The 11979-nt window shown below is 37.6% G+C and overlaps 3 protein-coding genes and 1 long non-coding RNA gene across 6 annotated transcripts in view; 2 read left to right on the top strand and 2 right to left on the bottom strand.

The window, feature by feature from the left end:
* Nucleotides 1–386: 386 nt before the first annotated feature.
* LOC111486043 (probable LRR receptor-like serine/threonine-protein kinase IRK) lies at nucleotides 387–1785 on the bottom strand. The gene has a single exon (XM_023133043.1). It carries the CDS (start codon nucleotides 1675–1677, stop codon nucleotides 517–519), a length of 1161 nt encoding a protein of 386 aa, XP_022988811.1. The 5' UTR covers nucleotides 1678–1785; the 3' UTR covers nucleotides 387–516.
* A 2071-nt stretch (nucleotides 1786–3856) lies between these two features.
* LOC111486226 lies at nucleotides 3857–4407 on the bottom strand. The gene is made up of 2 exons (XR_002718826.1): nucleotides 4194–4407; nucleotides 3857–4102 (listed from the first exon to the last, which is right to left on the bottom strand). It is a non-coding gene; the product is annotated as an uncharacterized LOC111486226 (long non-coding RNA).
* A 90-nt stretch (nucleotides 4408–4497) lies between these two features.
* Nucleotides 4498–7842, top strand: LOC111486103 (kynurenine formamidase-like). Its single transcript, XM_023133115.1, has 6 exons — nucleotides 4498–4993; nucleotides 5231–5275; nucleotides 5582–5654; nucleotides 6288–6385; nucleotides 6479–6549; nucleotides 7510–7842. Exons 1-6 carry the CDS (start codon nucleotides 4573–4575, stop codon nucleotides 7633–7635), a joined length of 834 nt encoding a protein of 277 aa, XP_022988883.1. The 5' UTR covers nucleotides 4498–4572; the 3' UTR covers nucleotides 7636–7842.
* Nucleotides 7843–8948: 1106 nt separating this feature from the next.
* Nucleotides 8949–11979, top strand: part of LOC111486077 (DNA-directed RNA polymerases II, IV and V subunit 3-like) — a 10020-nt gene continuing 6989 nt past the window's right edge. For all 3 annotated transcript variants that reach the window (XR_002718797.1, XM_023133084.1, XM_023133083.1), the window contains exons 1-2: nucleotides 8949–9400; nucleotides 10124–10361. Coding sequence is in view for 2 of the 3 variants with exons in the window: in XM_023133084.1 (XP_022988852.1) it covers nucleotides 8949–9400; nucleotides 10124–10361 (690 nt within the window). In the remaining variant the exon portion in view is untranslated. The remainder of the gene's footprint in view (nucleotides 9401–10123; nucleotides 10362–11979) is intronic.

Raw genomic sequence — 11979 nt, 5'->3', positions numbered from 1 at the left:
CAAAACCACAAATCATAGCAAAAAATGGCTATAAGGTTTGGGTTCCTCAAGTATGGTTGTGAGCGTGTCAAGATTACGACGCCACTAACCCACGTAAAAAAGCTTACCTTCATGTTAGGGATGTTAAAATGGAACCTCGATCGGTTGCATATATCCAATCTTATTACATAAATGTCAAATAGATTCCTAAATTGATGTTGTTTAATGGAAACCTAAATTTATGAAGATGCTGTTTTTTAATTTTGAAACCAACTTATAATTTATAATTTATAGTACAAATTCAATAAGGTAATTAAAAATTTTAAATGTTTAAATAATAAATAAATACATTATTGGTCAAAACACTAAATTTATTATTATTATTTTTTAGAGTACATTATAAAAAATAAAATAAAAATAAAAAACTATACAAAGCCCAAAGCACATTTTATTATGCCGCCGAGATTCATCGTAAAATGCAAAAAATAATAAACAAATAAAAACTAAATAATTAATTTATGGCCGACATGTCGGATTTCAGGTCATCGGTTTTCCTTTTCCCCTCCCGCTTCCGTACGCTTCCTTGCAAACAGCGTTCGGCTTCTGCGACGGAGCGCACAGGTGAGACGACTGTGGACATCCCTGCAGACAATTATCCCCCAAGCTACCGGAGACCGGATCACCGCCGAAGAAGAACTCCGCCGGCGGCTTCCCCGTCAGGAAGTTCCCATCCAAGTACAACCTCTTCATCGTCTTCATCTGGCTGAACTCCAATGGGATCGTCCCACGTAACCGATTGTACCGGAGCGACAGCGCCGACAGCGCCGGATAGCTCGCGAAATTCACTGGCACGTTCCCCTCGATTCTATTGAACCCCAAATCGACGGCAACGAGGTCACTGCCCGTAGCGGCAGCAGGGGAGATCTCGACACGCGTCAGGCTGTTATTAGCCAAATTAATCTGCTGGACGGATGGGAGGAGGAAGAACCAAGCCGGCGAGGTTCCAGCGAGCGAGTTTTCACTGAGTTCGATGACCTCCAACTGAGTCGACTCGAGAAAAGACGATTTCTCCAAATACCCAGAAAGGGAATTTCGTTTTAAAGCGAGTTCGAGTAAGTTCGGCGGGAGTTTTGGAATGGAGCCGGTGAGTCGATTGAAGCTGAGATCGAGGCGTCGTAAAGCAGAGAGGAAAACCAGAGATTTGGGGAGATTTCCGGCGAGGGAATTGTGAGAGAGATCCAAGGATTCGAGGGATTTAAGGTTGGAAATTGAGGGTGGGATCGCTCCGGTGAAGGAATTGGAACGGAGAATGAGGATTTGGAGATTGGAGAGAGAGGAAATGGCAGAGGGGATGAGACCGGAGAAGGAGTTGTCGGCGAGGTCGAGAACGGTCAATTGAGTGAGGCGAGAGAGGAGTGGGGAGAGAGTGCCGGAATAGCCGGCGGGATCGAGGGTGAGTTGGGTTATGCGAGTGGCGGCAGGGTTGCAGAGGAGGCCGCAGGAGAAGGAGGTGCGGCGGGGGAGGGCGCAGGGATCGACGGAGAAATTCCAGGAGGCGAGACAGGACCAAGGGGGGATGGAAGAGGGTTTGATGGCGGATTTGAAGGATTTGAGGGCGGAGAGATCGGAGGGGGAGGTGAGAGAATGAGCGAGGGAGGAGAGAGAGAGGAGGAGGAGGAGGAGAGAGAAGATTTTCATGGCGGAACGGTGGGGTTAAGAAGTGGGTTTTGAATGGTGAAGAGGAAAGGGAAGGGGGAAGGCATTCATTTGAAGTGTGGACATTGGGAGCGGAAGTTGAGGCCATCTTGCAAGCTGCGCTAACAGATATTTTATTCTATTACTCCTATTCAATTTGGGTCCCACTCACACCCTCTTATTTTTATTTATTTTTTTAATTTCCATTTATTTTTATGAATACTTCTTTTTTAATCAGGGTCACGAGTCTAAATGTTAGGGGTGTGCATTCCACTTGACAATTCAGATCAACCCAATTCGAACTTTAATAGTTGGGTTGGGTTGGATTAACATTTTGAGTAGGATTAGGTTCTTTTTTCTGAATCCAAACTAAATTGGTTCGATTTCAGATTCGTGCCACAAAACCTTTAAATTGTCCTAAGTCAAATAATAATATTTAAAATATTATTGAGAGTCATCGGTAGTTTCTTTTATTTATATATATATATATATATATATACTTTTTACTTTCCCTCGGTAATTATTTGAGGAAAAATAAAATGTATACCATTAATGATATAAACTCGATTGAAAAAGGTCTATGTATTCGTAGAATAAATAGCTCTAACTTTCTAGAAGAATCCGAATGAACACAGAAAAACTACCGATTGGGAGAATGTGGATAAGTTGGTTAAATTCATGTGTTCTAGCTTCAATTTTTCTTAAAAATTGCTAAAACTTGTTCCAATGAACAATAGATTAGATCTTGACGTTTGGTGAAGGGATGAACTTCAACCAAAGCATAGAACATGTGAGTTGAGGACGAAACTAAACCACTAGAGCTAGCTACATGAGCGTTTATTCCCGGTTTTTGCCCAATTTTTATTGTTTTAAATACGATTTTTTAAATCCATTTTCACCGATAAATATGCCTTAATTTTGATATATATATATATATATATATATATATATATATAAATCTCTTCACGCTCCTTCCCACAAGTTATAAAATTATTATTGATTTTCTAGACTTGAACCAATAGAGACCATTACTCAAAAACAAGCTTTTAATGTTTTATAATTTAAAAAGTAATTATAAAGGGAATAAGCAACATATAATCCACATATTAATCTCATACATACATATCTATCAATTTTAAAAGTCAAAACATTTAGCATCGAAGAGGAATTCCTTACTCGATTGTGTAACAACCCTAGATTTCTAGTAATCTAAGTCGCTGTCATCATCATAATCTATGCTCTTATGCAGAATTAAACATTTAAAACTTCATCTTAAAACATAAAGTTCAACTTAAAATACTTTCATGAACTTACATGTTCGAAAGCGTATTTAAAACAAGATAAATACAATACTAAATAAAGCAAGTAAAACATTGAATGTAAAACACCCTATCCTAACTTAAGTCTAAGAAAAAACAATACTACTATCTTATGTACTGTCATGGTCTCTGATTGCAATGTCATAGTCGGCCGTACAAGTAACACACAACTTGATTATTTTAAGAAACTACTCAGTAAGTGACCCCGTTATTGGGGTCGAAGGAATGCAAACACATGCAATTCATGACCTAGGGGACCTATCGTTAAAACCATCATAGGGGTGGCCCTCTAGTTTGAATAAAATTTGATGTGTAGTACTTTCCTACACACGACCCACACATGCGAGCGTGGATTCCCAGGCGATTCACACCCCCCTGGACCCATCATAGTCGAGTTAGTTGTCTGTAGTGACGTTCGGAGGTCAGTAGACATCTAAATGTCATGGGAGCCCCGATCATCATCATCATTATTGTAATGTACGCGACCGTACTCATCATCATAAAAGGGTAAGTAGCGCGATGTATATGTACACGCATAATGCACGACATTTGGATATCATCTTTAAAACATCTTTGTGACACAACCCTAAATTCTGTCCACATATTACTATAAATAATACGCATGCATTGGTGTTCATAGGTTCATCATCATTAACATTAACTAGAGTTGTTTCCTAGCAAAATCATCGTCATAATACATCATGACATTTAAAACATGTATTTCATTTTAATATGGAATAACGTCATATTAAGGAATCTCATAATCTTACCTCTTATATCATCATCATCATTATCATCATCATATGACATTATAGAACATCATATTATATCATATGACATCATCAAATCATTCAACCATGTCATCATAGATCATACGTCATACCTCCTACATCATTATCATATAATATAGTCACAATAATATAAATATAAAGCATAAATGACACATATATGGGCCACTAAGCACGTGTCGTCATACATCAAACAAGTCTTCCAACCTATCCGATAGTAAAACGACTTACTTAGTTGACCTTAGCCCACATTTTTCAAAATACGAGTACGCTTGTCTTCCATTTCTTGTAGTTGTTCTAAGTATCGCCGTGAGTCATTTCCTATTAGAAATGTCATCTCGTCGTTAGTATTTCACCTTTCTAATCTAATTTAACTTGAATTTGAATTTGAGAAATATGACATTATATTGACCTTAATTAGGGACAAAATCAGCTGGAAAAGGGTAAAAAGCTGAAGGATCGGTGTCAAAATTGCCAACCTGAGCCGAATAAGCTATTTTTTTTAGCTGGGGACTTCGTGAAGCTGAGCCACTGGAGTCAAAGGAGTCGGCGTATGTATTAGTGACACGTGTCACTGAGGGGTGCGAGTTTGGGTTGCTGTCTCGGGCGCGCGGGCTACGGGTGTTTGGGCTGCAGGTGGTTCGGCCGCTGCGGATTTTGGGTCGAGGCGTTGAGGTAGTTGGTTACAGATATGGGTCGACGGTCAGGTTGCGAAGCTGGCCCAAATTATTGTTGAAGAATTGAAAAATCAGAATCCTTCTCCACCAAATTCCTCCATAGCTCTGCCGATCATGGATCTCCGATTTTCTTTTCTCCTCTTCCTTTTCTTGCAGGCTGTTTCCGGCCTCCTCCTCGCCGCTGCGTCCAACGTTGCCTACCCCTCCGTCGTCGATACTGGAGCCGGTGATTGCTCAGTTTCCGACGGCGGCGATGGCAGCCTCACTCCTATCCGTCGAGAAGTTTACGATAATGGACGAATCATCGACATCAGTCATCGGTTTACTGTAGATATGCCGTCTTGGGAATCTGACGAAGGGCTTGGCCAGTTTCTGTGGCTTCCGAAGAGCATGAAGAATGGTTCGCTTGCTAATAACTCTGAAATGAAGCTTCCGGCTCACACTGGCACGCACGTCGATGCACCTGGTCATGTTTTTGATCATTACTTTGATGCGGGATTCGATGTTGACACACTCGACTTGGGAGTCCTCAATGGTATTGATTCTCTACTAATCTTTGGTTTTCTTCGGTGTGGTTTTGTTGAACTTTTTGAATTTATGGCTTTGATTCCATGGATCTATTTTAAATGGAAGCCTGTTATTTAAGTTCTTACTCTTGCGGTTCGCTGATTAGTACTGAAAATTGTGGATATAATACGAAAACTATGTTTGCTGAAAACGCACTTTCTTAACTTAAGCACTAGTTGATTGTCTCATGTGCTTGATTCTTCAGGTCCTGGACTGTTGGTTGACGTTCCAAGGGATAAGAACATTACTGGTACGCCATTGCAAGCATCCTCCATTGCTTTTCTTGCTTGTTTTTTGTTTTTTTTTTTTTGGTATGTTTCTCACTAATTTAGCTTTACACGGTATCTCCAATGTCTGCAGATATGTATGTTCCCTAACTCTAACCCATCTCGTAGACCCTGTGGATATATTTTGCAATTTTTTCTAAATTACGTTCTATCTACCAAGTAATACATAATCCAAAAACAAGAAATGGATGAGTCTTGATATTTATTTGTAAGAAACGAACAATTCCTAAATGGGCGTTTAAACAATTTTTGGTTTTTTGTTGTTGCAGCTGAAGTCATGAAGTCTTTGAACATTCCCAAAGGAGTACGCCGTGTACTCTTCAGAACATTAAATACTGACAGGTAAAAAATTTGTGAACAGAACTTTCAGTTCGTCACTTGAAAACAAAAATAATAAAAAATGGAAGCCTTAAGCTGTTGATGAATTATGATATATCTTGTTTGGTAAAGTAATTGATACTTTTATTTGAAGGAATTTGTTCTTCGACGTTTTCATTTCATGGGCTTGTTATGTGGACATTGTTCTTTTGTTCGTATTTCGAGTATCCAAATATGTATTTCTGAACTTCCAATGTTATTGTCTAATTACCTATCCTTCTGCTTTGTAAGTTCTGATATTTGTTTTTATTTGTTTCACTATGAATCAATTTTGAACTCATAAAACCATGTTCATGTCATGTCTTTCTGATTTCTAATGTCTGAAAAGTATGACAGATCTGTTAAGGCAACAGATTCTTAATCCTTACTTTCACGGGTTTGCCTATTTACCAGTTTTTCTCATATAGACTGTTGCAGTATCCTGTCACTACATGCAATTTCGTTTAGTTCAAACTGGAAGGGTGGGGGGGAGGGGTGGGATCTACCAATATGTATCATAAACTGTACAGTCCAGATCATGTAATGAAGAAAATCTTCCAATCTTGAACAAAAAAAAAAAAAAAAAAAAAAACTTCACTTTGATCCATGCCAATGCAGAGGTCTCATGTGGAAAAAGGAGTTTGACACGAGCTATGTTGGATTTATGAAGGATGGAGCAAAATGGCTTGTAGACAACACTGATATCAAACTAGTTGGTGAGAGAACGGTTACTCCTGTTCATTTTGAAGTCAAATTCATATTTTTCTGAAAGTTCAATGATTCAACTAACGGCTCCTTCTATCATGCAGGAATTGACTACTTATCAGTTGCTGCCTTTGATGATCTTATTCCATCTCATCTCGAATTTTTAGAAGGCAGGGTAAGGATTTTTTTGTTCTTTTTTTTTTTTTTATCTGTACTAGAGACTATATGTAGTTGTTCTTGTTCGGGGATCTTTCTTTTCCAAACCAATTTCAAAGAGTCTTCGATTTCTTCTTTCTGACTGCTTGATTCAGAATTGGAATGCAAATTTTTTTTAGATAGTTTTTCATGTAAAAATTGAAGTATAATTACTCTGTAATGAATGTGTACATACAGATTAATTACCTAGAGTTTTACTCAAAGTTATGCTCTAGTGACTGCTGATAACAACTGCTTTTTCATCTTACGAGTCATCTTTTATCTAATACTTGCTATAATTGTGGAATTACATTGGTTTATAAACTCGAGAACGAGAAAAATCCTATTGTCTAGTCAAATATAGTATGTATCTCTTTCCCTTTGAAGTTAAAGTCAAAGATAGACAGGATGAATTGTCACTCCCACCCTGCCCCTATCACAAACTCGTTTGGGAAGCTTCTATACAATATCCATGTTCTTCCGAGACATCTTTTATAACCATCCAAGCCCTCCGTTAGCAGATATTTTCCTCTTTGGGCTATCTGATACCATTTGTAACAGCCCAAACCCACGGCTAGCATATATTTTCCTCTTTGAGTTTTCCCTTTCGGGCTTTCTCTCAGGGTTTTTAAAACACCTCTATTAGGGAGGGGTTTCTACACCCTCTCCAACCGATGTGGTATCTCACAATCCACCCAGTGTCCCAGCATCCTTGCTGACACTCGTTCTTTTCTTCAATCTATGTGGGATCTCATATCTTTTATTGTAGCCATTCTGCATTTGTCTTTCTATATCCTTGTCATCAGGTGTATAACATATTATCACTGGCAATTGCTCATAAACATTATGGCTTTCCTGCACATCCATGGCTTCCTTTTGAGATACTGAGTAGTGAACAAGACAAGATTAACACAAACACTAACACCATCTTTTGCTTCAGGAAACCATTCTTGTCGAAGGCTTAAAGCTTGATGGCGTCCAGCCGGGATTATATTCGATTCATTGCTTGCCTCTTAGGTTGCTTGGCGCCGAGGGGTCGCCAATCAGATGCATTCTAATCAAGTAGTAAGTGAGTTCTATTCTGTTGGAGTTCTGGTTAAGGGGGGGAGTAGGACTACAGTATTGTGCTATTTGATAGGCTTTAGTTGGATATTAATAACCCTTTTACCCTAAATATTGTATAGATTTAGGGGAAAAGCTTATAAACTCAGCACATGGGCAGGATTTTATGAGTTGAATTGTTGTTGGATTTGAACCACCATGTTACCTTGTCCATCTCGTTCGATTACAATTTTGTTTCGACGTTGCTGTAAGATAAATTTATCATATCATAATGTTAACTTTGTGTGGTTAAATAGTCCAAATGAGATTTCAAAAGGTAAAGATGTTGGTTTTTTTTTCAAATTTAATAATTAATTTCATTAGGGTAACGGTAGTTTAATTACATTCTTAAAATGGTAAATTGGTGTGGTAAATTTTAGCATTAAACCTAAAAAAAAAAAAAAAGTAAATTTCAATGATAGGTAAATAAATATAAAATTGTTATGATTAATTATGATGAATGAAATAAATATGTTATCAAATTTTGCATATTTTCTTTTTGTTGATTAGTTATGCATTTTAAATAATTGTTTAAAGTGCTGTATGCTTTCAATTCAATTTCTATTTGTTTTCTAAATTATTTGTAATGAGTTGTAATTCTTTTTTTAAGGAAAAAAAAAATTCATAATTTTTATGAAATATTTTTGTATTTACTAAGATGTTTTATACATTTTTAATAAAAAGTCTTTGAAAAGAATATTTAAAATATACATATATATATATATATATATATAAATCTCGACAAAAACTTGATCTCTACAAATTCTGTACTGAACAATTTTTTGGACTCCTAATGAAAAGAAATTCATTATGTCCGAAAATTTAAAGATTAAAACAAAATTGTCACTACAACATTTCATTTCTATATCTTAGATATTCATGATTATCTGTTAATATTTTTTTTCTTTATTTTTTAGAGTTGTTAGTAGTATATTTTATATTATTTTTGGGAGAGTCATATTTACTAGATTTACAAGATTTAGTTTGTTATTTATTTTCTTTGTTTTTAGGTACTAATTGATAATTTGTATCCTATTTAAACGCGGTAAAAATTAATTCTATTTTTCATTCTTCACCATTTCAAATATTAATAATACTACTCATTAATCTCTAGAAGATTTTTAAATATCAAAGATACTTTTGGGTCGAGTCTATTCACTGGCAGACCGGACCGGGACCGGGTCGGTCTTTCACCAACAGCCTTTTAGAAGGTCTCCACACTCGGAAACCCTCGGAAGTCGGAAGAGAGAGGCAGAAAGACAGAGAGAGGAGGGAGCCATGGAAGGGGCATCGTACCAGCGCTTTCCGAAGGTCAAGATCCGAGAGCTCAGAGATGACTATGCCAAATTCGAGCTCCACGACACTGATGTTAGCATGGCCAACGCCCTCCGTCGCGTCATGATCGCCGAGGTCCCCACCATCGCCATCGACCTGGTAGAAATTGAAGTGAACTCCTCAGTTCTCAACGATGAGTTCATCGCCCATCGCCTCGGTCTCATTCCCCTCACCAGCGAGCGTGCCATGTCTATGCGCTTCTCTCGCGACTGTGATGCTTGTGATGGTGATGGCCAGTGCGAGTTTTGCTCTGTCGAGTTTCACCTTCGTGCCAAGTGCCACTCTGACCAAACCCTAGACGTCTCCAGCAAGGATCTCTATAGTTCCGATCACACTGTTGTCCCTGTTGATTTCTCTGATTCTGCAGCAGCTGCTGGTGAAGCCCTTGATACCAAGTATTTCCTCTTACTCTCACGTGTCTCGACTCGTAGACATATTTGTTGATTCTATTTTCACAGCGAGATTCATTTGAGCTTTTAGCTGATTATTGCATGTAGTTGGGTAGACTTTTTCGTGGTCTGTACTTCAAAGTATGCAACGCCATCTGCTATTCGGTTTACAAATGGAGGGTAAATTTTTGGGTGAAAATACATCTTAGAGATGGTATATCACTTCTACTTTGGAGCTTGACCGCCGAAGTTATAATGCGTTCTTTCTTTGCTATGCAACATTCCTGCATTATTGTAAAATAACATTCTTTTCATTTTCTATTGGATGCTGTCATTTTCCTCTGCTTGTTGGTTCACTCACATGGTAGCAATTTCATCTTAGGCGGATAGTTGTGATAAAATGCTTGTGTTAGAACAGGTTTATGAGTTCATCTTCATGGTTCTGGATTTCGCTTGTATTTTTTTGTGCTTTGGTTTTTATGCTTCATGTTCTATGGTGAGCAAACATAAATGTTGGGACACCAATAATCTGTTTGACTGAATGCCAACGCATCTCACTACCTTAATGATGAATTTTCTTGCATTCTACCAAATTGCCTGTCTGAAATTTACATAAAAAAGGAAAAAAAAAAAAAAATTGTAATGTGCAAAATATCATTTTAATCTAGTATCATTGTGGTTGGTGAAATAATTGCTCCTCAATTTGAGCGGGTTTTGTGATAATTGTAGAGGAATAATCATTGTGAAGCTACGTCGGGGTCAAGAATTGAGGTTGAGAGCCATAGCCAGGAAGGGCATTGGTAAAGATCATGCAAAATGGTCGCCTGCAGCAACTGTGACCTTCATGTATGAACCAAGCATTCACATCAATGAAGACCTAATGGAGACATTAACACTAGAGGAAAAGACTTCCTGGGTTGAAAGTAGCCCAACCAAAGTCTTTGAATTGGATCCTGTTACCCACCAGGTTCTTCTCGCATAACCTCCATTTCTCTTTCTTTTTATTTGTTGCAATGGCTTTCTGAAATTTTCAAGCTGCCCTCTGTAATATTATGCAATTTCCCAGAGGGTTGTGTAGAAGAGCTGATCTGAACTGTATATTTCATCTCATATCACTTTCTGTTGTTCATGGTTTGTCATGCGGAGTTGGCATATTTGTAACTTTTTAGTATAAACTATAGTACTGTGCTGTTTCTATCGCTTCTTGTAAGTGGGAGAGCTAATATAAGAAGCAACAAAGGTATTAGCTTTGTGGTGGATTTGTGTAATGGCCTACTTTTCGAGGGACTCGAGGCATGAATTGCCACTAACTGGCGCAGAAATTAAAAACAACATAATAATTTGATTCAATTTTGAAAACATGTATGCATTAACTTTAAATCAAGATAAAACAGTACAAGTCCATAAAAAAGACATCAGGGACAGTTTACAAAATACAACATCAAAACATGTACATGAAAATCTTCAAGAGTTCGAAATTAAGACTCTATTCAACCTCTATAGCCCCATAGCTCGACACACCCTCACCTCGATCCCGCAACTTAGTTTCCATTTGACAAAAAAAGTAGAATGAGTGAGCATAAAAATATTCGGGAAGTAGCTTGCTTGTAGGCTCTTAGCTTGTTCTAAGTCTTATGTCATACACTTTCGTTAAGTTGTTCATGTGTCTTATTCCATACCTAGATGTCACATTTCTAAGTCATAGGCTCATCTAGGTTATGCTAGCTCACCCAAGCTCAACTTAGAGTTCTTGTTTGGTAATTTCGTGGCTTCTCATCATTCAGCACTATTAGAGCTCTTATTGATTCATCGGTTCTTGTAGTTTGGTTCCTCGAAGCTCAATCAATTCATTGGAAGCATCATAAGGTTCTAGGATAACCCAACTCTTTACTAGTTCCTTCATTCATAATCTACTTGCATATCATGCACACTTGAGGCACGACCTCATTATAGTTCTAACTCATAATCTCACCATACCGTTACAGACACTATCAATCGAGATTGATTCTCTATTAGGGGTTAGTTGGCGTCTCTATTGACATACATTTAACCCCTTGGGCCGGTGGGAAATCCCAGTTTAAATGGAGAACGAGGGAGGGAGTAGGGAGAGATTTTTTCCTATTAGATAAACGGGGCTGGAGACAGGGATTACATTCTGTAATTCTGTGACTTCAAAAAGAAATGCCTTGATCTTCTACATGTTTGAAAGCTTTTTATTTGTGTTCTATGTAAGTCTTGAGATGGCAACTCTGGTCCTTTATGATGTATACCTTCTTTGCATAACAAAATTCAAGTGTTTTTCCCCTTCTGTTTCTTTTAATTGGAAACAACATTTCAATGCAATGAAATATACAATAAGTAGCAGTGCTGACAAACTCATTGATTAAGAAAAACCTTCAGGTTAGCCAATAGATCCTCTAAACTGTAGTTAGAAAAAAGGTGCATTTACACCAAGTAAAGCAAGAACAAGAATTAAATTATAGAAGTATTTAAAAGAGACTTTTTTTTTTTGTTAGAAAGGCTGCTTATTCCTTTCTAACCAAAAAAAAAAAAAAAAAAAAAAAAAAAAAAAAAAAAAAAACCCA

Source organism: Cucurbita maxima, unplaced genomic scaffold (genome assembly GCF_002738345.1).
Source record: "Cucurbita maxima cultivar Rimu unplaced genomic scaffold, Cmax_1.0 Cma_Scf00011, whole genome shotgun sequence".
Classification (NCBI taxonomy): domain Eukaryota; kingdom Viridiplantae; phylum Streptophyta; class Magnoliopsida; order Cucurbitales; family Cucurbitaceae; genus Cucurbita; species Cucurbita maxima.
This window is presented reverse-complemented; position numbering and strand designations above follow the sequence as displayed.

Bases quoted from the DNA above. Each gene is read 5' to 3' on its own strand.
- LOC111486103 (XM_023133115.1), top strand. From the start codon at position 4,573: ATGGATCTCCGATTTTCTTTTCTCCTCTTCCTTTTCTTGCAGGCTGTT. The intron at 4,994-5,230 runs GTATTGATTCTC...TTGATTCTTCAG, and splicing joins CGACTTGGGAGTCCTCAATG to GTCCTGGACTGTTGGTTGAC. The intron at 5,655-6,287 runs GTAAAAAATTTG...ATGCCAATGCAG, and splicing joins AGAACATTAAATACTGACAG to AGGTCTCATGTGGAAAAAGG.
- LOC111486043 (XM_023133043.1), bottom strand. From the start codon at position 1,677: ATGAAAATCTTCTCTCTCCTCCTCCTCCTCCTCTCTCTCTCCTCCCTC.